Genomic DNA, 26,112 nt, shown 5'->3' on the forward strand with positions numbered 1-26,112 from the left:
ATAATTTAAAGATCCGTCACACTGCGCATCTACTACATGCAGGTAGCGTCTCCTGTCAATCAAATTGACGATGAAAACAAACTTTCCCTCCAATAGCAGAGGCGCTGAGGTTTCCTCTGACGTATAACAATCCCTGATTGTGCTGTTTTTTCACCCCCAAATAAGGGCTGCGTAACGGGACCAGAGCCACATGGGACACACAGGTAGTGACGTACCAGTGACGCACCTAGTGACGCACTCAGTTGGCCCTGATGTCCCTTTAATTCAGTGTTTAATCGGTTTTTGTTACTGTTGTGGAGAACTTTGACATTTTTTTAATCCAACATGGAGAATATGGTGCTGCAAATGTTGTACAGTAAGCAGGAAAAGGATGGCGACGTCGACGACGGCTGCCTGCAGCCAGCTGGTCCCTTTGTTGGTTCTACTCTCCGTGTCAACAAATCAGCAAAGGACATTTCGACTAAAAGTGTGTTTTTACTGCCCCAAGTTTTAATGTAATTATGAAATTTATAATAAAAGACAGTACAGGAAATTTCATAAATTCATATTTCGAAGGTCTTTGTTAATTTCAGCCATCCCCGATAGTTGTGGGTTTATGTCTGGAGTTGTAAAGCTTCAAAATAACAACATAAAACAGGCAAAAATAGGTCAAATTCATGTTTTGAACACCATATATTCATCCCTATAAATGCAATTTTCAAATGAAATTTTACTTTTGTAACTGGTGTTTCTAAAAACAGTCATCCCAAAAAGTTAAAAAAGTTAATTTAAGCCATCAGCCATAGTTCTGGGACTAGTACTTCTGAAGTTATAAAGCTTTATTTGCAGTGATACCAAAACAGGCGGAAATTGCCAAAAAGGGCCTCTGCGTAAAGGGGTTAAATTGGACTTTCACCAAGGAGTGAATATTGCCTGGACATCTACTCATTGAATCACATCAAAAACAGCACCCAGTACAGTCTCTCATTTCTGTCCAGAACCAATTTACTTTTAAAATACAGCTACATGTTTTACTGCTAAATGAATCATTGCTGAAGAGTGTGAAGGCTTTCAGGGGTTTTTGGGAAGCCACCGAACACATACCACACCATTTGCCTTATACTCTGTTTGCTCTATCTCTTGACTTTACTTACAATTATCTTTGGAAAAGACATAGAGCATGCAACCTCCACACACACAAAAAAAAAATCCCTGGCACAGGAATTGAACCAAGAAACTTCTTCCTCCAAGTCAGCCATTTAACCAGTGCTTACCATACCTAGGCTTTGCTAAAGATTAAAGATTAAGGCCATCCCAGGAAAATGGAGCTAGACATGTCAGCTGACAGTTGCAGCAGCTCTGTGTGTTTCTCTTTGTTTCTATGTGTTTTGTATTATGTCACATCTTTCTTGTCACCAACCTTGGTTGGAAGTTTACTCCTATGGAAGTACAGCCAGGATGGGAATATGTGTGTTTTTAAATGTTTTTTTACACATGGCTTAGCCACGTAAAGGTGCTCCCTGGAGAAATCCCCACTGAACTAAGAAGAAGGAGAAGGGGCTGCAGAGCTGGAGTGAAGTGTTGGGAGAAGAAAAAAGGTATAAACCTTGTTTACCTTCCATTATTATGGGGAACGTGAGATCACTACTCAATAAGATTGAGGAGCTAATGGCTAACAGGTGTAGCATTATGTGCTATAGTGGCTTATGGGTGAATGCACTCACCCCAGATTCAAACATTTCTTGGGACAGATTTCAGCATGCGAGATCGGAAAGGGTTGCTAAGGACAGTGGCAAAAAAAGGAGGAGGTATTGTGATATTTGTGAACAACAGATGGTGCAACCCAGAACACATTAGGCTGAAGGAGCAGCTCTGCACTAAAAACATTGAGCTATTAGCAGTTAGCATGCAGTCATACTGCATGCTGAGGGAGTTTTCACGTCATAGCTATAACTGTCTGCCCCCCCGGCTGATGCAGCTACAGCTTGTGACTGCCACACTGTTGCTTCACAGTTCTAGACATCACACTCTGGTGACTGGTGATTTCAACCATGCTCACTGTCCTCCACTCTCCCTACATTTACCCAGTATGTAAATTGCACCACTAGAGACAATAGGACACTGATTTACTGTATGCAAACATCAAGAAGAACTGTCCATGCATACAGCTCTTCACCCCTTCCCCTGCTGGGCCGCTCTGACCACAACCTGATGCAGCTGCTTCCCACCCACATTCCTGTTTAAAAAAACAAGCTCCTACAAAAAGGTATGTGAGGAAATGGACTGAGGAGACCAGAATCGACCTGAGGGACTGTTTTGACACCACTGACTGGACAGTTCTCTGTGGCCCACACGAGGAAGACATTGACAGTCTGACTACCTGCTTTATGGACTACATTACGTCTGCGTGGAAAACACTGTGCCTAAGAGCGTGCGGTGTTTCCCCAAAAACAAACCATAGGTGACCCCTGGATTAAAAACCCTGCTGAATGAGAAGAACAGGGTCATTAACACAGGAAACAAGGATTAAATGAAGAGGGTGCAGAAGGAGCTAAAAAGAGAGATAAGGAGGAGCAAGGACAACTACAGGAGGAAGCTGGAGAAACCTCTTCAGGGAAGCAACACCAGGGATGTCTGGAGATGCCTGAAAAGCATCTCTGGACACAGCAAGAACAGTGGAAGGGGCCCAGAACTAGGGCACCGGGAGTCGGCAAACCAGCTGAAACTGTTCTTCAATAGGTTTGACTGTACCCCTGCCCCTGGAATTAGAATATAATCGAAAAGTTGATTTATTTCAGTAATTTCATTCAAGTGAAACTTGTATATTCATTCATTACACACAGACTGATATATTTCAAATGTTCATTTCTTTTCATTTTGATGATTATAACTGACAACTAATGAAAATCCCAAATTTAGTATCTCAGAAAATTTGAAATACGATACAAAGAAAGGATTTTTAGAAATGTTGGCCAACTGAAAAGTTTGAACATGAAAAGTATGAGCATGTACAGCACTCAATACTTAGTCAAGGCTCCTTTTGCCTGAATTACTGCAGCAATGCGGCGTAGTATGGAGTCGATCAGTCTGTGGCACTGGTCAGTTGTTATGAGAGCCCAGGCTGCTCTGATAGTGGCCTTCAGCTCTTCTGCATTGTTGGGTCTGGTGTATCGCATCTTCCTCTTCACAATACCCCATAGATTTTCTATGGGGTTAAGGTCAGGCGAGTTTGCTGGCCAATTAAGAACAGGGATACAATGGCCCTTAAACTAGGTACTTGTAGCTTTGGCACTGTGTGCAGGTGCCAAGTCCTGTTGGAAAATGAAATCTACATCTCCATAAAGTTGGTCAGCAGCATGAAGTATGAAGTGCTCTAAAACTTCCTGGTAGACGGCTGAGTTGACCTTGGGCCTCAGAAAACACAGTGGACCAACACAAGCAGATGACATGACAAACTGGACCTCAAGCAACATGGATTCTGTGCCTCTCCTCTCTTCCTCCAGACTCTGGGACCTTGATTTCCAAAGGAAATGCAAAATGTACTTTCATCAGAGAACATAACTTTAAACCACTCAGCAGCAGTCCAGTCATTTTTGTTTTTAGCCCAGGTGAGACACTTCTAACGCTGTCTCTTTTTCAAGAGTGGCTTGACACAAGGAACGCAATGGCTGAAACCCATGTCTTGCATAAATCTGTGCGTGGTGGTTCTTGAAGCACTGACTCCAGCTGCAGTCCACTCTTTGTGAATCTCCCCCACATTTTTGAATGGGTTTTGTTTCACAATCCTCTCCAGGGTGCAGTTATCATTATTGCTTGTACACTTTTTTCTACCACATCTTTTCCTTCCCTTCGACTCTCTATTAATGTGCTTGGACACAGAGCTCTGAACAGCCAGCCTCTTTTGCATTGACCTTTTGTGTCATGCCCTCATTGTGCAAGGTGTCAATGGTCATCTTTTGAACAATTGTCAGGTCACCAGTCTTCCCCATGATTGTGTAGCCTACAGAACTAGACTGAGAGACCATTACAGGCCTTTGCAGGTGTTTTGAGTTAATTAGCTGATTAGAGTGTGGCACCAGGTGTCTTCAATATTGAACCTTTTCACAATATTGGAATTTTCTGAGAATTTGAGGTTTTCATTAGTTGTCAGTTATAATCATCAAAATGAAATATATCAGTCTGCATGGAATGAATCTATACATTATACAGGTTTCACTTTTGAATGGAATTACTGAAAAAAATTTACTTTTTCATGATATTCTAATTATATGACCAGCAGCCGTAGTTTGCTTACAGACCTAGCATTGGTGTGAAAGACACTGTCATCTACCTGGTGCACAGATGTCAGTCACACCTGGGGACCACTGGGGGCACGGTGAAGTTCATGTTTTTTTTACTTCTCCAAGTGCCGTGAACACCATCCAGCCATCACTGCTCAGTCATCAATGCTTCCTTTAGAGTCTGCAGGCCTCTAAGGACTTTCTATGACTGTGTTGTGGCCCCTGCCATCTTTTATGCAGTGGTCTGCTGGAGCAGTGGATGTTTGGAAAGGGACAGGAAGAGGCTCAAGAAGTTGATCAGAAGAGCTGGATCTGTCCTGGACTGCTCTCTGGACTCCATTGAGGAGGTGGGTATGAGAAGGATGTTGGCCAAACTGACATTCATCCTGGACAACCCCTCCCACTCCCTTCAAAACACAGTGGAAGAACTAAGCAAGCTCCAGCAACAGACTGCTGTACCCGACATACAAGAAAGAGCGCTACCGCACGTCATTCATCCCAGCAGCAATCAAACTTTACAACACCTCTCTGGGGCTGCAATAAAAATCTGCACTGTGGATTTATTACATCTAAATCACTTTTCTTTTTGCACTACTGGAAAGTATTTCTTCACCACTTCCACTTTTATTTTTAGATTTTTTATATTTTTTTTGTTTATATATTGTCTATATTTTTATATTCTTATATTTTTTTCTATACCTATGGTTGTTGCGGCAACAAGGAATTTTTACGCATGGGGGAATTAATAAGGTCCTCTTATGTCTTGTGTTTTAGGGAAGTAAACCCACCTGTGTAAAACCCTCATATTTTCAGGAAGGCATGCGATGATAGATTAAAACCACCTCAGGTAGATTAAGGCCCAGCTAGGTGGACTATGTGACTACTTGGTGACTTGGGAGGGACCTCTTGTGAGCTGTGTGCTGTTTGAGGTTGACATGAAGCTAACAGCTAAATGAAGTTCGTTGCAATGTGCCAAAGTACAGAGAGTAATCAGTAAACTGCTGTTTCTCTCTCTCTGGTGTAGGTGACCTGTTGAAGTTAGACCCTGAGGGCAGGCGCTCTCTCCATCTAGTTCTCTTTCCTGTGTATTAACAGTGCAGTCATGGCATCCTCCTTGATCGGCCGTCAGCTGGCTCTCTTCCTGCAGAAGAACCTGTGGCTCGGTGCTCCTGGTAAAGTAGTGGTTTTCTGTTGACACACCCCCCCACACACCTCTATAAAACTGTTACAAGTACATCTCTATAAAACATTGACTGCTTATTAAAATTAAAGAAAACTAAAAGAAGAAATACTCTTTTTCAGTCTGAGTGCACTTTCAGAAAAGATTAATCCTTGTAAACCTGAAACACTTTTCAACCAACAAGATGAATCTGAAAGCTAGGTTAGTCTCCAGGAAATAAGTTATAACACAGACCTAAAACAACAACTACTTGAACCATTTGTTACTGCCAAATAAACTTAAATAAAATTAATGATTAATGATAAATACAATTTATCAGCATCATTATTTAATTAATAAAAGAAATGTGACTGTTTTATTCAAAATTATGTCTTTCACATGATTAATAGCAAATCTCTAGCACCTTATCAGCCTGATTAGAGTGTAGTGTTAATTGCTAACTTAATTTATATAACTTCATGTTGTCTGCTGCCAGAGTTTTGAGACACTACACACACTGGTCTTTCCTTATCTCCCACCATTTAATAGCACACCACATGTAGGTGTGAAAGTGCCACTGCCACCTACTGTAGCAAGTGTTCAATTACACTATTTTGGTACTGCAATGAAAAAGCTAAAAAATTAGTTCCACTTTGCATGTTCCACAGGGTCACATGCGCCCCTCCTGGCATGTCCCCATGCTGCCCCCAGGGGGCCACTCCCACTGTTTGAGTAGCACTGAGGTAAAGTGTCATAGGTTGTGTTGTAGATGAACCTACGTGTATATTGTTGTGTGCAGTAAATGGCTGTGAACCACCAATGTGGCTGGTTTAACAGGTGAAAAAAGTCACATCTGAGTTAGAAGCTCAATTCTGCTGCTGACCACAGAACCTCTACCTGCTTAATTTTGTAAGGTTTGTGCTGCATCTGATTTCAAGCTCAGCTGAACATAAGGAACTGTGCTCCCACAATGAAAACACAGCTCCATTATATAACCAATGTAAATGTTTGACTGGCCTTCAGCAGGATGTGAGCACACTCCTCCAAGACCTTGACTTGAGTGATGTCTCAAGGGTCCCTTCTCCTGTCAATCATCAATGAATTCCTTGATCCAGAGTCTGAGTAGCTTCCCAAATAATAGTCTGATGGTGATTTTATAACTGTAAATTGAATTGCACTTTGATACTTCACCTTCCAATACAAAAGAAAATAATAAGGTGCCTTATCTAAATTATAGGAGGTGGAAACAAATATTATGTCTCTCTGTGGTGGTTATTTCCTAAGACTGTTATATCAGAGAAAATGAATGGACATAAATAACAGGTGTAGAGGTTGGGAGACAGTACTCAAATCTGTCAACAGATTATTAATATTCAATCCATCGTGTATTGCAAGGATAATGCAAATGTGAATGTGTCTGATCTAAAATCTCTTCATTATATCTTTATAGAGAAAACATGTTTTCACAGTTGCTGTGAGAATAATTTTTATATGTAATATTTGATGAAATCAAAATTATAATAAAGCCAGCGGCTCTCTCTCTCTCCCTGGTTCCTGGTGGCCTATCTGCCTTTACTTAGCGAAAGAAAAGCTCCGATGTGTGCTTGCTTTGGTGGTTCAGTGGTGCTTGCGTGGAACACTAGGGGCTGTGGCATGCTGTGTGACTGTAGTCTCTCTCTGGGTTTGGTTTCTCATGTGCTCCCGCGCACGGGCTGGCAGGCGTGGGGAGCCTGGGCTCTGACTCGACTGGGCCCTGGTGATGGTCTCACTCGTATCTAGGGAATGCTAAAATGCATGTGTGGTTTCACTTGCCAGCTCGTGTTGGGTCATATCATGAAGAAATTGATTAATCCTGCCAAAGTTAGGCTGAGCTGTTATTCGACTCAGCTCCTCTATTGGGACACCTTCTGGACCAGAGGTCCAGTTTCATCGAGGGCCACATTAGTATCATGATTTCCCTCAAAGGGCCGCATGTAACTGTAAGACAGTATAAATGTAACCAAATATGATGTAGAATAAATGTAAGTACTCCTTAAATAACTCTGAATGTATTACTTAAAATTACAAATATAATTATGTATATGTATGCATATGCATTTGCATAAACCCATATATATATATATATATATATATTCTTGTTGCTTTATTGTAACATAAATTCGTTTAATTTATCAAGTTATTTGTCCATCAATCAACAATCAAACTATCCAAGTGAATAAAGAAAAATATCATCCAATGCCAGTTATTACATTAACTTTGTTTAAACTTTTTTGTCACGGTTGAGAGGGGCAGAATGACGGTACAACCAGCAGTGACAGTAAGTTGTTTTTCTGGAGGGCTAACTTTGGCACACTTAGCTCTGTGCTTGGTGTCAACATGCCGATAGATTGTACTCCGCCCACAACACAAAAGACATGCCAGCTTTTCTCCTGGAAGAACAAACGTGTATTCGCCTTCGCATCTTTCATGAAACAGCCTTAGAGAGTAATATGTACACCTTCTCGTCAAACTTGACAAGTCCATTGATCTTAGTTGAACTTTTGACCCCTCTGGTCTCGACCAATGAGAGTGTTTCCCGCTCGTAACCACTCCCCTGGTGTTTTCCACGCCCCTGGCGATGAGGTCACAACCAATCAGATCATTCGAGGGCGGGGCCGAGCAGAATGGCGGCAAATTCATTTCCAGGTTGACGGGCAAAGAGGGAGGACGTGTTTTGCTAGAGTGAAAGGAGCAGATGGAGTATGTATGTAAAAAAATATTCACAGAGTGTTTCTCTACAAAGAGGGAGTACAAAACAATGGTTTTAAATGATTGTTTTAAATCATGTGAAAGTTGTGTTTTCTCCCTGTGAAGGGGTTACTTACTAGACCGATGGTTCAATTTCAGGCCGATCTCTGCGATATGCAGGCTTTGGCTGAGCACGGTTATCGTTATCTCTTGACGTTATCTCTTGACGGTCATAGATGTATTTTCCAAAAAGGCCTACGTGAGAGTTTTAAAGAATAAAAGCGCCTCGGAGACGGCGAAGGCTTTTGAGTCTGTTTTTGAAGAGAGCCGGACCCCAGAAAAGTTACAAACGGACTCTGGTAAAGAATTTTTCAACAAGAATTTCCAGAGGCTGATGAAGGAACACAAGGTAAAACATTTTGCCACGGCCAGCGATCTGAAAGCTTCGGTAGTGGAAAGATTTAACCGTATGCTGAAAACTAGAATGTGGAGGTATTTTACCACTAAAAACACCCGCAGATATATATATAAGTATAGTATAAAAATGACCCCTCAGCAGGTGACCGAGGAAAATAACTCTCAAGTTTTTCAAAACCTGTACGGTTCTTTTCCTCTCAGATACAAAGCCAGGTTCAAGATGAATTTGAAACAGGGGGACACGGTGAGAATATCCCGACTGAGGGGAAAATTGCGAAAAAAATACGAACAGAGCTTTACAGACGAGCTATTTACAGTGTCTGAATGCATACCGCGTCTACCGCCGGTATATAAACTCAAAGACTATGATGGAGAACCTATCGAGGGCACTTTTTACAAAGCCGAGTTGCAAAAAGTGAAGACGGCTCCCAATAAGCTCTATAGAGCGGAAAAAATTTTAGCCAGGAGGGTGGTCCAGAAGTTATTGTACTTGGTCCTAAGCACCTCAGAAAAATACTATCTAATCATCTCATCAGTCTGGACGGCATTACTTTGGCTTCCCGCTCCACTGTAAGAAACCTTGGAGTAATTTTTGACCAGGACATGTCCTTTGTCCCTCACATAAAACAAGTTAGTCGGGCAGCTTTCTTCCACCTGAGAAACATTAGGAAAATCAGAAACATCCTTTCTCAGGATGATGCAGAAAAACTAGTCCATGCATTTGTAACTTCTAGGCTGGACTACTGTAACTCATTACTATCTGGATGTCCAAACAAATCTCTAAAAGGCCTTCAGTTAATTCAGAACGTTGCTGCACGAATATTAACAGGAACTAGGAAAAGAGATCATATCTCTCCTGTGTTAGCTGCTCTTCATTGGCTGCCAATAAAATATAGAGTAGAATTCAAAATCCTTCTTTTAACATATAAAGCTCTTAATTGCCAAGCTCCATCATATCTCAGAGAGCTCATAGTTCCTTACTGTGCCGTTTCATTCACCGTTTGGAGTCCACCCACCGTTGCTCTTGCTTAATTTCTTCATGATATAGGAAGCATTTTTACGATCGCGAGGAGCAAGGTTTTGCAGTACTTCCGAGACTGCGTCGTCCTGTTGTTTTTGTTGCTGTGGCAACGGTTCCGCCTCTTCTTCTTCTGCAGCGGCATCGGGTGCAGGTTGTCTCTTCACCGCCCCCTCTCTGTCATCTTGTTTGACGAGGGTGAAATATCTTTGCAAAAGGGCGTTGTATTTTTTAATTTTCTCGTAAGGGGTTAGTCCCGCCTCGTTTAATACAGCCCTCTTTTTTTCATGCAAATCACTTTCAGCCTCACGTCTCATGGTTTGAGCAGGAGTTTCCGTACCCAGGACGACCGTGGGGCCTCACGTCTGCGTCAGTCGGGTTCAGCAGCAAACATCTTCTGGCTAGTTTTCTGACTCATGATTTAGTTTTTGTGAATCAGACCGCCGAGAAGCTGACTGAAAATGGGCACTACGGCAGGGAGCAGAGGCAAAAGAAAACCTCCGGTCTGTTTCATCAAAACCCCTCGTTTTCTCTTCAGAGTAGTTTTTTTGTCTGCCAGCAGCCTGATAATTTTCTTCCGGCTTTTGAGTTTTTTATATTGACAAGCGTTCAACAGCACGTTTAAACAGAGCTCGCTGAGACACTGAAGAAAGTCTGTGGAACAGTGCTGGAGAATGTCTTTTCGTTTCAGCGGCGTGGCTCGATTCAAGGCCCTCAGTAGAGGAGCATTCCTTTTTATATGCGCCGACATACCGTTTTTTTCAAATACGTAAATGATTTCACTTTGCTTTAGGCACATAAACCACCGGCCACTGGCGAGGTAGTATTCCCAACCTGAGTCTAAATCTTTCTGGACAGGCGGGTGTGAGGTCCACCAATAAATAACTGAAAGGATCTCAAGTAGCGTCTTCAGAGTTTTGAATAAAAAAATCTTTTTGACCGGGATATATTTGTTGAGCCAATACGTTGATTTGCAATTTATCCCGTGGGTTTTTAAATAGCACCAGGTAATTACTGTTTAAGCTGATGATGCGACTGTATTTACCTTTGTAAAATATATATATATATATATATATAGGCAGCAACCGTCTCTTGTCAAACACAAGGCGAAACATTTTCTGAAATGAAGAATTTTTTAAGAGAAATCCCCTTTTATCCCTTACAATGTTCTGCTGAGGGGTTTGAATGAACCCCTCCCCCTCCTCCCCACTCTCACCACGCTGTCTCACATAGCTCTCCACCAGTCGTTTAACGCTGTCAAAGTTGACTCTTTGATAGCTGTCATGCGTCTGCGTAATACCTTTGACTTTGAGCACCGCTTTTTTCTTGTTCCTGGTTTGATAAGCGTAGCTTTTAGGACCAGCTGCGGCAAATTCTTGTATACTGTCCCCATCTAATTCGTCGGTCAATTCTCCCAGGTAGTTGCCCAGAGGCAGTGTGTTTTGGCCCTCTCTAGTGGTGTAAATGAGGCTGTCTGTGTCAAAGTAAAGAACTCTGTCCTGCATCTGTTCCAAGTAACCGTACAATTTTAATCTGCCGTAGGCCGTGGTGAAAGCGGCTACAAACACATTGTCTACCTTGTTGGGAGGGGTGATGTAGCAATCTCCGTGCACCCACTGGATCAGAGCCACTCTGTCGTTGATGAAGTTAAAGTATTTGACTTTGTGCTTTTCTGAAAACATAAAAGAGAAAAACTCTTCGGGTTCTGTGATGAGAGACGTCTGACAGAGGTTATTTCACTGAGCAAACTTCCCCTAGAAGCTGTTGAGACACAATTTAGAAATTTGTCTTCTAGCCGGATTTGGTTTAATTTGGGAGCTGTCCAGCAAAATACCCTGTAGTGTCTGATAGTCCCTGACATATCTTTCCCTGCTCTCCTCATCTACGACCTCGGGCGGGTAAACCCGAAGCCTCCTGTTTACCTTTCAAAAACGTCTGCATATACTTTAGAAAGATGGTGTCGTCCCTGCGATCGAAATGCCACACTGCTGTGATCTTGGCCAAACGATAGCCCATCTCCAAAGCCTTGTTAAACTCTGGCGTAACCCAGACCCCATTTAAAGCCCTGGCCTTGTCACTGTGAGTGCCCGCCCCCTGCTGAAAATTCATCTCTGCGCAGGTGCGGCACAGAGTAAACACCAGTTTACTGGAAAGGGGAATAGCAAATCTCTGGGCGGATACACTACGGCTTTGATTTGCCCAAAGTGGCTGCTGGGGTGTTCAAAATCTTTAAGAATTATTTCAGGGTGACCCAGAGGATAAGGGAAACTGCAATTTACATAGGGATACAGGGAGGTCACGTCTACGTAACGGACGGTCTCATCAGGCTCAGCGGTGTGTCTCAGCTTCATGGCAGCCTCGCGGGGTGACAGAGGTTGAGGAGCGTCGTAACGTCTGAGAAAATCTTTCACCCCCTTGTGTGTTTTTTTTTTTCATCTCCGCCCACCTGTGCTCCCTCATGACGACAGGTGTGATGCCGTGCAAAACGCAACCTCTCTAGTCTCCTCACTGTGCTAGAGTGGAGCTCATCAAATGTGGTCCCCGTGAGAGGAGAGCGTTCTTGAGGTTGAAAGCACACCGGGCATCCGTGGAAAAAGCATCCCAAATCTTCATAGACGTACTTAAAGGCTCCTGCTTCTGCGTAACCATCTACAAAGTACCTTCCCAGCTGTTTTTCACCGGTGTTCAGAGCGTGCTGTATAAAGATGCCGCAGGTTTTAGAAACCCATTCCAACCACTGTATGCTTTCATGCGAATAAGATTTAAACTGACGTTTGTAATGGAGGAGGAATGGCTAAGGTTTTGGGCTTGAGAAAATTAGTGAGAAATACTTTCATGCAGGCCGAGGCTATGGTTGACCTGCTGAAAGGATCCACACCTGTTTCCTGGATGTAACTGTTTCTGAAAACGGTACAAGGCTCAGAGAGAATGTCCATGTCGTTTTGACAGCAAAATAGCGCTTCTTTTTCAAAGTTAAACACTCTGCCCCTGACCGTTTCGTACCACGCCTCAAACTCCCTCTTGCCCGCGGGTGTCATGCAGTCTGTACAGTAATCCTCAGCTCGAGGGTAAGGGCCTTCGTACTTCAAACGCTGCTCAGAGCTAAAACCGTGAGGAAAATAGCCTTTGGTTTTATCAGCAAAACCTAAAGCTTTGGGCATGGCAGAGAGAGGCATGGTCAGAAAACTCAGGGAATCTATGTATTTATGACCATAATTGGTTTCTGAAAAACAAATCACCTTGCTACCCTGCATGACCATGCTTTATGCCCAGCTTTATCATGGCGTTGAGGACCAAGTAGCTGTCGAAACCTTTAGCATTATGTGCTATAAAGATGGCTTTCTGATAAGAGGCCATTCTGAAATGTCTGACAAACTCTAGAGCGCATGTCACGCCGTGGGCGTTCCATCTGACGCTGTCTTTGTGCACACCAGATACGGCACGTGCACGCCCTGCTCGTTCGTGAAGGTTCAAAATCATAAAAGACTATTTTCTGGTTGTGATCCGTGTCTGACTGTAAAGGCTGCATGTAACACAGATGCTTCTCGCTCCCTGACTCCTCCTCCCCGGTGACCTCCCCGCATATGTTGCATTTGAATTTTTGACACACGTGAGGTTTGCTCTTGCCGTTCATAGCGACGTACCACAGTCTGTGACATTTTTCACACTGTTTGTACATCTCACATTGAGTGGCGTACGACCCAAACCCTATTCTCTCAACAGACTCCTTGTCCAAAGGACGGGCTCGAACCTTACTTTCCAACACGAGCCGTCCAAACACACGGAGCACCGCCCTGGAAAGCGGTGGCTGCAAACGCTGTCATGCCCCGTGTAACAGTACACACACATGTGACGGGCTCCTAGAAAAGATTGTCCATTTTTAATGCTGTAATAGTGATTCTGGTGTAAAAACATAAACACAGTTTTGTCTTTTCTAGGGTTAGGGGTAAGAAATTTGGAGAGGGCTCGTGTGCCTTTGTTTCTATAAAACACTACAATTTTACAAACCAAGACCCTCTCAAACTTTGAAACATCATCAAACGTCACCTCCGTCTGATCATCGAAACCTACAGCCGTCTGAAACTCTCTGCCCTTTCTCTCAGCCTCTCTATCGCAGAGATGGGGATGCAGCAGGTGTGCCAAATTAATAGCAAAGCACATTTTGTTGTGGAGATTTTCCACCACATACAAAAATCTTCTCTCTCCTCTTTTTCAAAACCTCCTCGTCCAGCATTTTATCTACACTTCTTTTCCACCCGTCACGAGGATTACGAATCAACTGCACCACTAATTCAAGACCACCGTCCGTCATGAGAGACATGTATGACTGCACCAGTTTGTCTAGAAGATTCTGAAAGGCAGAGAGACCCTAGTCAGCACTCTCAGCTCTGACGATAGAGGACACACATTTACTCAGTCTGTCCCCCCTCAACTCCATCTGTACGTATCCATATGAGCGTATCCTTTATTAAAAGCCAGGTTATTATTTATTCACGTAAAAAATGTTTACTTTTATTTTGAAAGGCTACTCACATGTAAGCTCAATTTACAACCTCCTGGTGTTTGACACAACCCTACCGGCTTCGGAGAAGTGTGCCTGAAGAACTAAAATTGTTAAAGGTGTTGAAAGATATTGTTGAGGTCATGATAAATAAGCTCCTGGCTGATATGGGCACAAGGTTTGTTATTGTTGCCATTGGTGCCAAGTTTAAATGCGGTGCACTTCTTGAATTGATATAATGTAATAACGTGTTGTGTTTTGGCTAGTGGAACATTAATTAGTTAGCGAAGCTGTTGTGTTAGTTTTGAAGAAAGGAGACGAAAGTTAATAGTTCATGATTGTGTAACTGATTTAGCAGCTAAAAAATTCATAATTTCCTTTTGTGGGCATAAGATAAAATACAGTAAATTGTAATTGTATTTTTGCTCTTTTTCTTTAGCTCTTACGGTGTTTCTTCTGTGTTCTGTGTTCACTCAATTGCACAAAGTCTAAACAAATAAACGCTATGAAACATCAATCGAAGAGTCCGACCATCAATTAGCCAGGGATGCTACAGTGCGAGCAGGGTGAACGGGAGCAGTATGGTGAAAAAGGCCTGTAAGGTGATCTCCTGTAGGATGGCAATCTTGCTCTCCTGTGGGACGGTGATCTATCTCTTCTATATCGCCGTCTCCTCTTCTCCTTCCTATAGTCTGAAAAAATAAATAATAATTTATTTCCCACGGAGCTATACACGGTTGAAGCAACGACAGATATGATTTCAGCTTCGCTCTGTTTCACTATTAATGCAGGTACACACTTTGAAGTACTGGTGGATGTTTTAGATGTGAGTGAGTGAGTGAGAAAAAAAAAAAAGACTTACAATTAGGAGAGCGATCTCTTCTGCTGGTGGCGGAGGAAGAAGATGAAGAACAGTTCGAAGTCTCCTTGGATCTTTTCCTAGATTCTCCTCGAGCTTCCTCCCGTCTTGAGACCTCGGAGTCCTGGAATGGTTTTTTATCCCTGTACGGCCCCAGTTCTTCACCCGTGGGTTTCTGGAAGCCTTCGGCCTCTGGTATGGTCTCTGTTATGGGTTCGGTCTCAGCTGCAACGGTTGCTGGTGTGGGAGAACTTTCTCTGAAAACTCTCTCGATTTCGTCCAGCTCTTGTGTACAAACTACCGGGAAAAAATACCGTAAAAAAAAAATAATATGAATATAATCTCGATAAAGACGCAAAAACCTTCAGGAAAATCATCAAAAGTGAGACACTCCAAGTCACCCTCTAGAAGATGGCCTGTAAAAACAAGTCTTTTAAGAAAATTTTGTGTTTTCTGGTAAACACATTAGAGTTCGAGATCTTGCCCCTAGACTCACCGTCACCATGTTTTTTTTACTGACTGTAACACATTGGAATCTGGGGTCTTGTCTTTGAATGAGAGGACAGACTAGTTGTTTGTAAACTTCATAGAGAGAAGCACTCTGTGTACCATGTCATTTGAATATCATTGTATTGTCAATATCCTCTCCCTTCATGGACAAACAAAACTTTTTATGGGTCTCTGTTTTGTTTTGTTTTTTTTTTTACGAGATGTAATAAACACATTAGAGTCCCTGAGACTCACCCTGACAGTTTTTTTACCCTTCATAGATAAACAAGACTTTCTTGTTCCCAAGACTCACCGTCACCATGTTTTGTTTTACCAACTCTAACACCTTAGAATCAGGGTCTTGTCTTTCAATGAGAGGTAATTTCATTCATTGACCCTAGTGAGTAGCCCTTCATAGAGAGAAAAAAAAACACAACTTTCAGATCATGTGAATATCATTGTATTGTGAACATCCTCTCTCTTCGTGGAGAGAGAAAAACACTGTGTGTACCATGTCATTTGAATATCAAAGATTTTTTTAAATATATACTCAATCTGCTCTCAACACTTTAGGATTTCCTTTCACCGTCAACCTCTACATGAATGTAGCAGGGCGGCATAGTGGTTAGCGCTGTCGCCCCACAATAAGAATGTTGCGGGTTTGGTTCCCGGCTTGGGTCCTTTCTCCTCTGTGTGGAGTTTACATGTTCTCCCTGTGTCCACATGGGTTTCCTCCCACCATTCAACAACATACATGTCTACATTAACTGGTTATTCTAAATTGACATTTAAAAGAGCAAAGGCATAAATGGTGAGCCTGAAGGAAGACTCTGCTTTATATTATGAGGTCATTTGAGTTCCACAGTTCAAACTGATGTGGAGCTTTTCATTTATTTAAACCTTGTCATCCACTTAATGTTAAGAGGTAGTCTAAAAGAGGTTAAACAGCAACACTATTTAAAGAGACCAACAGGAATTGAGGAAAACTACAATACACACTGAAGAAATTAGGACTGGCTATAAAAGTTTGAGAATATTTTTTTTTCCAGAATTATTCATGAGGAGCAGAGCACCACCTGGGTTTCTACAAATTGCCTTTCTACAGTCTGAAAGCTGTTTGTTCAGACAACGGGATTCAATGTAGCGAGCAATGGAGGGGATCAAACCCTTTGGAGTTTTGGAGGCAGATAATCTCGACTCTTGGCCCTGAGGCTTATTGAGAGCTTTAAAGTTATGGTTTGCATTAGTTTAAAGAAAAAAAGCACAGCTGTGGGAAACTGATAAATATTTTGTTATTAGGACTGATGTGAAGAAAGAGATTCCCCATCTGACACCTGATTAACATCACACTAACATCACATCAGGAGTTGTGTGTAATGATGTACATATCCAAAAACCCTGTACTGTGATCTGTGGAACCTGCTGGCTGGCCTTTAAAAGCCCTGTTGAGTTCCACATATTAAATCGCAGCAAGCAGCAGCATGAACAACCACCTGGCTTTGTCAGGCCAGGACTCAGATAGGATTCAGATGCAGACGCTTTGTAAGACACAGACTTTATTCTTGGCAGCAATGATCTCAGACCCAAGTGAACAAAGGAAACAGGGCTATGAAACATTAACTTAAAGGGATGTCACAAGGAAAAAAAGGGGGGAAAACAAAAAACACTCCATAGGGAGGAAAAACCTGACTAATAAAACAAGAGAAACTCACTCACGCTACTAAGCAGAGGATCAAGGTAATTCTATGAAAACGTTATTAAAACTCAAAATCACTCTTAACGAGGAAAACACAAAAGCTATGAACATTAATCTATCCAAAGAATTTACAAACAAAAAGTCACTCATGCAGAGGAAAGAATAAAAGGCTATGGGGCCTTTCCATCTCAACCACATCTCAACCACAGTAAGTAATATACAGTTAGGCCCAGAAATATTTGGACAATGACAAAAGTTTTGTTATTTTAGCTGTTTACCAAAACATATTAAAGATAAAGTTATATAATCAATATGCCCTTTAAGTGCAGACTCCCAGCATTAATTTGAGGGTAATCACGTCCAAATTGGAGGAAGGGTTCAGGAATTACAGCTCTTTAATATGTAGTTGCCTCTTTTTCAAGGGACCAAAAGTAATTGGACAATTGACTCAAAAGCTGTTTCATGGACAGGTGTGAGTTATTACTTCATTATGCCATCATCAATTAAGGTTAGGTGTGTTGCAGTCCTCTGGCTTCCCCCATCCTCCTTTCCCCCAGTCCTAATTTGGGGTTTGGGGACCCTACGGTGGATGGTTCAGTTGGGCACCCGGGGCCTTCTGTGTCCTCCGGATGGCTGGGCTTTGCCTCCTCGCACTGTATGGTGCTGGGCCCGTGGCGGCTCCCTGGTGTCCTCGGTTGGTCTGACTCTGGCTGGTGTGTGGTGGCTCGCTGCTTCCTCTCTTGTTTGTGTCGGGGGCTCCTCCCTGTGTTTGCGGGGTTTCCTTCCCCAGCTTTCTCCTTGGTCCATGTACGTCAGCAGCACAGGTCTGGTTCTGTGGTCCCCTGCCCCTGCAGCCCTTCAGTGACTTCAGGCAGTCGTGGCCTGCAAAGGATTCTCAGTGAATTCGTTCAATTATTAATGATGAACATTTTAGTTATGGTAATGTTACTTTGTGCAATTACTTTTGAGCCCCTGAAATGAGAAAACTTTGTATAAAAATGTTTGCAATTCCTGAACATTTAATAAGATATTTTTCTTCAACTCCTTGAATTAAACCTGAAAGTCTGCACTTCAATTACATTTCAGCTGTTTCATTTCAAATCCAATGTGGTGGCACAAAGAGACCAAATCATGTCACTGTCCAAATATTTCTGGGCCTAGCGTTAGTTTCTATACTCTGGATATTTAGGCCCAATCCCAATGTTCACCCTACTCACTACCCTCAGCTCTCACCCACTATCCCTTAACCCTCAAAAAGAAGCCACAAGGGTAGGGCTTTGTAATCTTGCCAAGGAATTGGGACATCACTTGCTACATCACTGCGTAGTTTACGTTTGGGCACGCAAGCAACTTCGTAGTCCCAGGAGCAACATGGAGTCCTCGGTTGCGATCGTTTTTTTAGCATTCATCATGCTTTGGTTGATAAATAAACCAAGAGGTACATGGAGAAGAATACATCATTGACGTCTGTTGTCTCTTTTTTTTTTAATTTTGCGGTTTTTCTTCTCCGACTTCTCCACATCCTCTCACTCTCGAGGGGTCACCATTGTTGTTTGATTCAGTATGCAAATGATGACGATTCTGATGATCACTCCTACCTGAAAAAAGGAAAAAAGGAGTTGGGGCACCACCACCACTACCCTCACAGGAACGCGCAAAGTTTAGGGGTCGGGGTGTATTGGTACTGGGCCTTATTCCTGGCTTGATTGCAATGACCTCTCTGAAAATTTGGTGTAATTTTTCTTCTACTGTTGAGCATTTTACTTTTAGAAACACATACATTTGTTTTGGATAAATGTAATCTTATTATTTTTCTTTATATTTTTAGAGACCCATCTAAGAGTGAGTGAGGACACAGTGAGGCCACAGAGAAAAGACAGGAGGCCTGGGGAGGAAACAGTGTACTCTCTGCAAAAAAAAGCACTTCCTTGATGTTTGGGGAGTACAAGGCTGGGCTCTGTCTTCAGTTGGGCAGAAACTGTTTCAAGGAGTATCACTGCAGCTGAAAAATGCCTGATCATGTACAAATGTATCAGCCTATGTCATGGACACTGAAAGCTCTCGGCAAAAAAAAAAAATAAATAAATAGTTTGAGCAGATGTAAAATAAGTTGGGTTGTATTTCTGTCACGTCTTGGTTATAAAAACAAACCTAATGAAAATTCTATTCAGTTTTTGTTGTTAAACACTGTTTTAAGCATTTAGATACATTATTCCTGAAAAAAGGGACAAAATTCTATGTACAAAAGGTTATTTTCTGAAACATTTATTGGAAAAAAAACACAAAAAGGGCCAGGTGACCTGTTCCTGTTGTAGGGGTTGAAGGATTAATTAAAACTACAACTACCCTGTGATTAATCAGATTAAAAAATTGAATCGATTTAAGGCTTCCGTTGGCCTGTGCATTGCCTTTGGCTCCCTATCCTACTGTCCAGTCATCAAATGAAGCAGGTGGAGTCATCAAAAAAGCTTAATTTTGTATTGAAAACTTGAAACTACAGAATGAGACTTTCACCTAGAATTTAATGAGGGAAATGTTTAATGGGCTACTAAATCAAAGGACAAGCAGGGATATTTTTCCATAGACCTCAATACAATATTTTTTTTTTTACAGTGGATTTATCAGTGGATTCACCTCTTAATGCTCATTAGACAGCATAAAGGTTTAAAGCATTTCAGCAATAAATTCCCTTTTTCGCACTCCCTGTGTTTTTGTGCTTGTGAATGATTTATATCCCTGTCTCCTCCAGGATGCAGATATGTCAGTAAAGCTGTACCACAGACCCAGGTGGATTTTGAATATGATGGGCCTTGCATGAAAACTTCAGTTCCTGGGCCACGATCACAAGTAACACACAAACACTGAAAAACAATTAGCAACACAAACATGTTTTTACTCAGTATCAGCACCACTAACTTATATATGTGTTTCAATTTGTAGGAGCTGACAAAACAACTGGGTGAAATCCAGGTGAGCTTAGTTTGTGTGTGTGTTTGGTTATAATGCTTGAAAAAGCTGTTTGAGGCTGATTAAGAGTTTAGCTCATGCACTACAGAGGAGATAGTCATGACAATCTCCCAGAGTAATGTCAGAGCACTGGGCTGGAAAATATTCAGTCGAGCGTCAGTGTTTTGAGCTGGTGTCAGTGTTCTCTTTGTTGCTGAAATATACAAACTGGATTAAAAAAAGCCTCAATGTGTGTGTGTGTGTGTGTGCGATTATGTGCGCATTGCCATATTGGAATCTCCAATTGTATTAGTTTGGTGAACTAATTAGATAAACCCTGCAGCATTTATGCTTTCCCACATACAGATGTTCTGTCTGCTGCAGTGGATTATGTGTTACTGCAAGATTCTACACAACTGTATGTGTGTATGTGACACACAGGACAGGATCAAACCACCACACTTTTGATTAAGAAATTGCGGGGGTGAGTGAGTGAGAATTCAGGTTGACTGTAAGCCACAAAGCCAGAGGGATTTTATTTCGTCTGAAGGATCAACTGCTTGGAATCGGGTCAGCTGCAGGGTCGTCAGCTGGAGCCACCATTCACAGATGTTTCGCCCCTTACCCAGTACATAACTCGTGGTGGGAGATGCCAGCTGCCACCTCTTTGACGGCCTTCTGCTGGTTTTCCCCCACTAATCTAGCTGCCCAGAGATGCTTGATTGCTGAACTGCACACGAAGCCCCAGCATCCTACTTCCACTGGGTGGATTGTTGCAGCCCAGCCCAGCTCTTTACACTCTGCATTCAAGTCAGAATATTTCATTGCTTGAATTCATGTGCTGCTCCTATTCCTTTCTCCCAGGGTACAGTGAGTACAATGATCAGCACCCCTCTGTCAGCTATGGACCACATCACAACATCTGGTCTTAGCCTTGTCTGTGATCTATCCCTTTCCAGGAGCAAACAGGGCTGTTGGTCTTCTGGCTGCTGGCTTGCTAAACTTCTCTCCTGGTCTTGAATATGGAATGGCCAGGACAGTTGTACACGTGCGTTGTCTTGGCTGCACATGAGGCACTTATCCTAGCTTCTGAATGATCTGAATGATTATCAGGAAGCTGAGCCATGCTTGTGATGCCAGATGTCTGCCCATCTTATCACCCAGTTTGTGGTGTCCTCCCATCGGGGCCATGCCCCCAGGACACTGCAGACACTGCTGAAGTATTAGCCGAGAAAAATCAATCCCAAAGTGCTATTTTTATGGGTCTTGGTGCAAACAAACAAAATCACGTCATTTTATAAATCAAAAATAATTTTGGCTCATTATAAATCTGAAAAGAAATATCAGTTGCCTAGTGGACAACCTACTCTACTTCCTCAGCCACAGTCACAGATGTTGCTTTGACTTATCAACCATTCTAGGTAGGTTTAATGCATTTTTGTCCTATAATGTTCATGTTCCTGGTTTGTCAGATTTAAAGTCACAGTGTGGCTCTTCATGACGTCTTATTGAAAGAAACATTTCCTGTTTTGTAGATAGTTGCATCAGAAATGCCTGAAGAGCCAATCTTAAATCAGTCTCTTCAAAGAAATCAGTTCCCTGCTGTAAAGCCGTTGAAAAGTCAAAAATAGCCACAATAATAAATGTGATTGAAATGTTGAAATAATAAAACAGGACAGGAAAACAGAAGTAGCCCATTAATATTTCAATGTAAATAAATGTTGTAAAGAGTTTAGAAATTAGAGTTTTTAAACACGTTTCACTGGACTCAATTCTGGCTGCCTTCCACCAGTTTGTTGACTCCCCTACAAGGAAGAACAAGCTAATTGATTTGATGTATGCAAATGCACGCTGCCAGAGAGGGGGAGGGGGGGAGAGAGAGAGGTATGGGGGGAGGCAAAGTTTGGCAGAGTAGGGAGAGAATGAGAGCAGAAGGAGGGGATATTCAAAACAGGTGCAGGTAGGAACATGATGATGCATGAAGTTCATAGAAATTATGCTGTATGGGATTCATGAAAATATGGGAGCAGCAGGCGGTGCAGGAACATGGGGGTAGTGATGATTCATCACCTGCAGGGTGAGGATGGGGATAGAGAAGACAGGAACTAGGAGAAACAGGCATTTAGGAGAAGCATGCAAGGGGGAGAGACTCCCCCAGCAGCCTAGGCCTATAGCAGCATACCTAAAGAGTAGAGGACTTTTTAACTGTACGCTCTGTCATACAGGAAAGTTTTAAGCCTGGTCTTGAAAGTTACTAAAGAGTCCGCCCCCCGGACCGATACTGGAAGTTGGTACCATAGAAGAGTGTAATAACTGAAAAATGTCCCCCCTGATTTACTCTTGGAGACTCCGGGAACCACAAGTAAACCTCCATCCAGAGAGCAGACTGGCCTACTCGGACAGTAAGGAACTATGAGCTCTCTGAGATGTGATGGAACTTGGCCATTAAGAGCTTTATATGTTAACAGAAGGATTTTAAATTCTAGTCTGGATTTTACCAGCAGCTAATGAAGAACAGCTGAAACAGGAGAGATGTGGTCTCTTTTTCTAGTTCCTGTTAATATTCGTGCAGCAGCATTCTGAATCAACTGAAGGAATTTGTTTGGACATCCAGATAATAAGGAGTTACAGTAGTCCAGCCTAGAATTAACAAATGCATGGACTAGCTTTTCTGCATCCTCTTGAGAGAGGATGTTTCTGATTTTCCTAATGTTTCTCAGGTGGAAGAAAGCTGCCCGACTGACTTGTTTTATGTGGAGGACAAAGGACGTCCTGGTCAAAAGTTACTCCAAGATTTTTTACAGTGTAGCTGGAAGCCAAAGTAATGCCTTCCAGACTGATTAGATGATTAGATAGGGTTTCTCTGAGGTGCTTAGGGGTGAGTATAATAATTTCAGTTTTGTCTGAATTTAGAAGTAAAAAATTATGGGTCATTCAGACTTTTATGTCTTCAAGACATGTCTGCAGTCTGACTATCTGATTCACTTTATTTGGCTTCATTGATAAATACAGCTGAGTCTCATCTGTATAACAGTGGAAATTGATGCTGTGTTTTCTGATAATGTTGCCTAAAGGAAGCAGATAAAGAGTGAGGATTGCTCCAAGTACCGAACCCTGTGGGACTCCATAAGTGGCTACAGTGTATGAAGAGGAGCTATTGTTATGTTGTGCCTAGGATTGTGTATATTCTTGCCTCTTATCAAGTCTCGATCTGGAAGGGATGTTCTTTACTGTGGATTGACAAATTAAAACAAATTACTGAAGGAAGGAGTGTAACAATGGCTTAAATTCTTTGGGGTTTTTATTAATTAATAAGGGATGAATCAAGACGTGCTTATTATATACAGGTGCAGATCAAAGCATAAATGAAACCATACAGGGGATCTCAGATATGTAAATTGAATGACATGATATGACAATGATAATCAAGCAGCTGGTGACTAACCTGAGAACTTGGGCAAATGAGCGGAAGGTTGTTCGTCAAATATTAGTATTTTAGTTTAATTTTAGTATTAGTATTAGTATTTTTCTGAGGAAGGAGAGCTTTTAAAACTAATATTTGGCTTAGCATTGTCTAGTAGCCATGCCTTGCACCATTCAGAACAACCAGCTGGGAGAGCAGATAAGTGCAAACTTTACTTTGGGTTGGCGATTCACCTGGCCACGAAGAAAGGCCAGATGCCTGGAGATGTCTGACAGGAGCGGCTGCATTGAGGCCCTTCGTTGTGGCTTCCCAAGCTAGACTGGTGCTTGACTGAAGTGGCTGTCGATCTGGCTTGTCCCTCTTCAGCGGCAATGTGGTCTTTTGTGTGATTAGCTTGGTTATTAAGTTAATGCCCAAATTATTCTTCTTTGTCCTGATGAAAACAGATTGGAGCTGCACTCAGCACAAGCAGCCCTGGTTACCACGGCAACTCGAGGCACTGGAGGCTGAGTGCAGTGCAGCGCAGCCAAACTTGTTCCAGTTGCATACGGCCATGGCTTCAAGTTGGAACTTAGCCCTTAGCGACCCACGGGCATGGTCTGGTTGTCGGCGCGAATTTGGTCCAATCAAATTTCTCCCTCTAGTTTCACTGCATAACAAGGGCGGTTTTTGGATTTTAACTTTCATTCACACAAGTTTAAAATTATATCTCAAACAAAGGGAAATGTGTTGTTTTGATGAGTACAGTTTTCTCTGCTTGTTGTGGTTGCTTCAGTGGACATTGTTTTATCTTATTCACTGTAAAACACAATTAAATGGTTATTAGTTGATCACAACATCACAGAACACAACCAAATGAACAAAGAGAAGAACATTTTCATGCAGGTCTTGACTGGCTGTGGAAGATCAGAATTGCACCACTATGGACTGTGTATGAAGTTTCTTTTTCTTTTTACAGTACGCAACATATACGCAACAACCAAGCACATAGATGGTGCTCAGACAATATGCTATCGGTTCCGGTGGCTCATCATTCAGGTGGTGCTGTTACATAATTGGAATAGTTCATTGTCCGCTGTAAATTCTATCTTTGCCAAACTATCTTGTAGAAAAATGGTTCAAACAGTTGTGAATTCTTGTTCTCGTGGGGGGAATCAGATCGGAATGTTTGCATTCACTTATTTGATCGGAATATCCAATTTCTTATGATATCAATCCTTGTGCCCTTGTTGGCCTGGATGCATTCCAGAGTGGATTTACATCCATTACCTGATAATGTTATCAGGCCAACCCGAGTGGAGGGTCAGAGAAGGGGTACCTCTCTGGGGGGTTAGGCAGGTTTATGCTGATTTGTTTCACGGACCGCAATTTATTGTTTTGGGAAAGCCAGGTTCAGATAAAGGTCCAAGATGGCACTTAGCAGAGATCTGGGAAATCTCTGTTGGAGGCAACAGTCAGTTTGAAGTCTGAAGGTTGTGGGAGATGGGAATCTCCATCCCCCCTTCCGGACCGGAGATTTACTCCTCCTATTATCCTCAACGATAAGACATTTGATCCTTGGCCGAGGACATCTACCTCCGGAAAATGATTTTTGTATTAGGTTCCTTGTTTATTCTTTGAATATGTAAGGAGTCCCTTCATAATGACACATTAGAATGTATCTTAAACTTTTCATCCAAATCTTTTCAAGCCACCAGAAAAGGATGAATCCTATTGGTTTTGGTGACCCCATGACCTTTAATTTACTTATTTCTATTGCTTTTATTTACTTTTTTAGGTAAATATTTGTGGTCCGTCGCCATAAAGTCTCACTCACCCCTCCTTTTTCATACTTGGTTTGGGACTGATAGAGGCAGAGTTTTATTTGTATATTTTTATTTAATTTTGTTGTTTTTCTGCCCTTTTTTTGCGTGAGGAAAGGGGAGCTTGGGTGTGTGCTGAAATTTTGTTCTGAGTCAAATTTGCCCAGTTCAAACAAATACATTTTCAAACTTTTAGCAGGATGTTGTAAAGTCAGAACATTAAACTGGTTTTATTTATAATGTGTGGATCTAATCCCAGCCAAAGTCCTGGTCAGCGCAGGGTAGACCTTGGACAGGTTGTCAGTCTATCACAGCGCCAACACATAGCGATATACAGAGACAAACCAGCACTCACTCACAATCGGAGCTACAGACAATTTAGAGTCACCGGTTTGCCTACACATGCATGTCTTTGGATTGTGTACCTGGAGGAGCCCTGCGCAGGCATAGGGAGAACATGCAAACTCCATAGAGAAAGGACTCAAACCCACAAAAATGAGGGAACAGTCTAACCGTTATGTCGTTATGCCACAGTGCTTCCTTTAGACATATTTTTTGGATTGAGCACAGGTCATATTCATCTTTGAATCCTTTTGGGTGGGACAAACCTGGCACCTGCTACATTACCTGCCTGTGATTTGCACTGTTCAAAATGTTGGGGTTCCTTACCAGGGAGTGGGATGTCCTTTAGCCATGTCAAGTACAACCCCTCTTGCCTGCTTTTTTTCAGGTGTTTCCACAAGGGATTTTCCTCACAGTCCAGCTAAATTGCAGACATAGCTGGACTGTGTATCACATGCTGCCCAAATTTTGAT

General features: G+C 42.2%; 1 protein-coding gene across 2 annotated transcripts in view; it reads left to right on the forward strand.

The window, feature by feature from the left end:
- abat (4-aminobutyrate aminotransferase) overlaps positions 1-26,112 on the forward strand; it is a 54,245-nt gene that overhangs the window by 9,656 nt on the left and 18,477 nt on the right. The window contains exons 2-5 of one of the 2 annotated variants that reach the window (XM_029508068.1): positions 1,483-1,577; positions 5,284-5,431; positions 19,875-19,972; positions 20,066-20,095. In XM_029508068.1, coding sequence (XP_029363928.1) covers positions 5,362-5,431; positions 19,875-19,972; positions 20,066-20,095 — 198 coding nt within the window. In that variant the 5' untranslated portion in view covers positions 1,483-1,577; positions 5,284-5,361. The remainder of the gene's footprint in view (positions 1-1,482; positions 1,578-5,283; positions 5,432-19,874; positions 19,973-20,065; positions 20,096-26,112) is intronic. The other variant, XM_029508067.1, reaches the window with a different exon arrangement.

Source organism: Echeneis naucrates, chromosome 8 (assembly GCF_900963305.1).
Source record: "Echeneis naucrates chromosome 8, fEcheNa1.1, whole genome shotgun sequence".
Lineage (NCBI taxonomy): Eukaryota > Metazoa > Chordata > Actinopteri > Carangiformes > Echeneidae > Echeneis > Echeneis naucrates.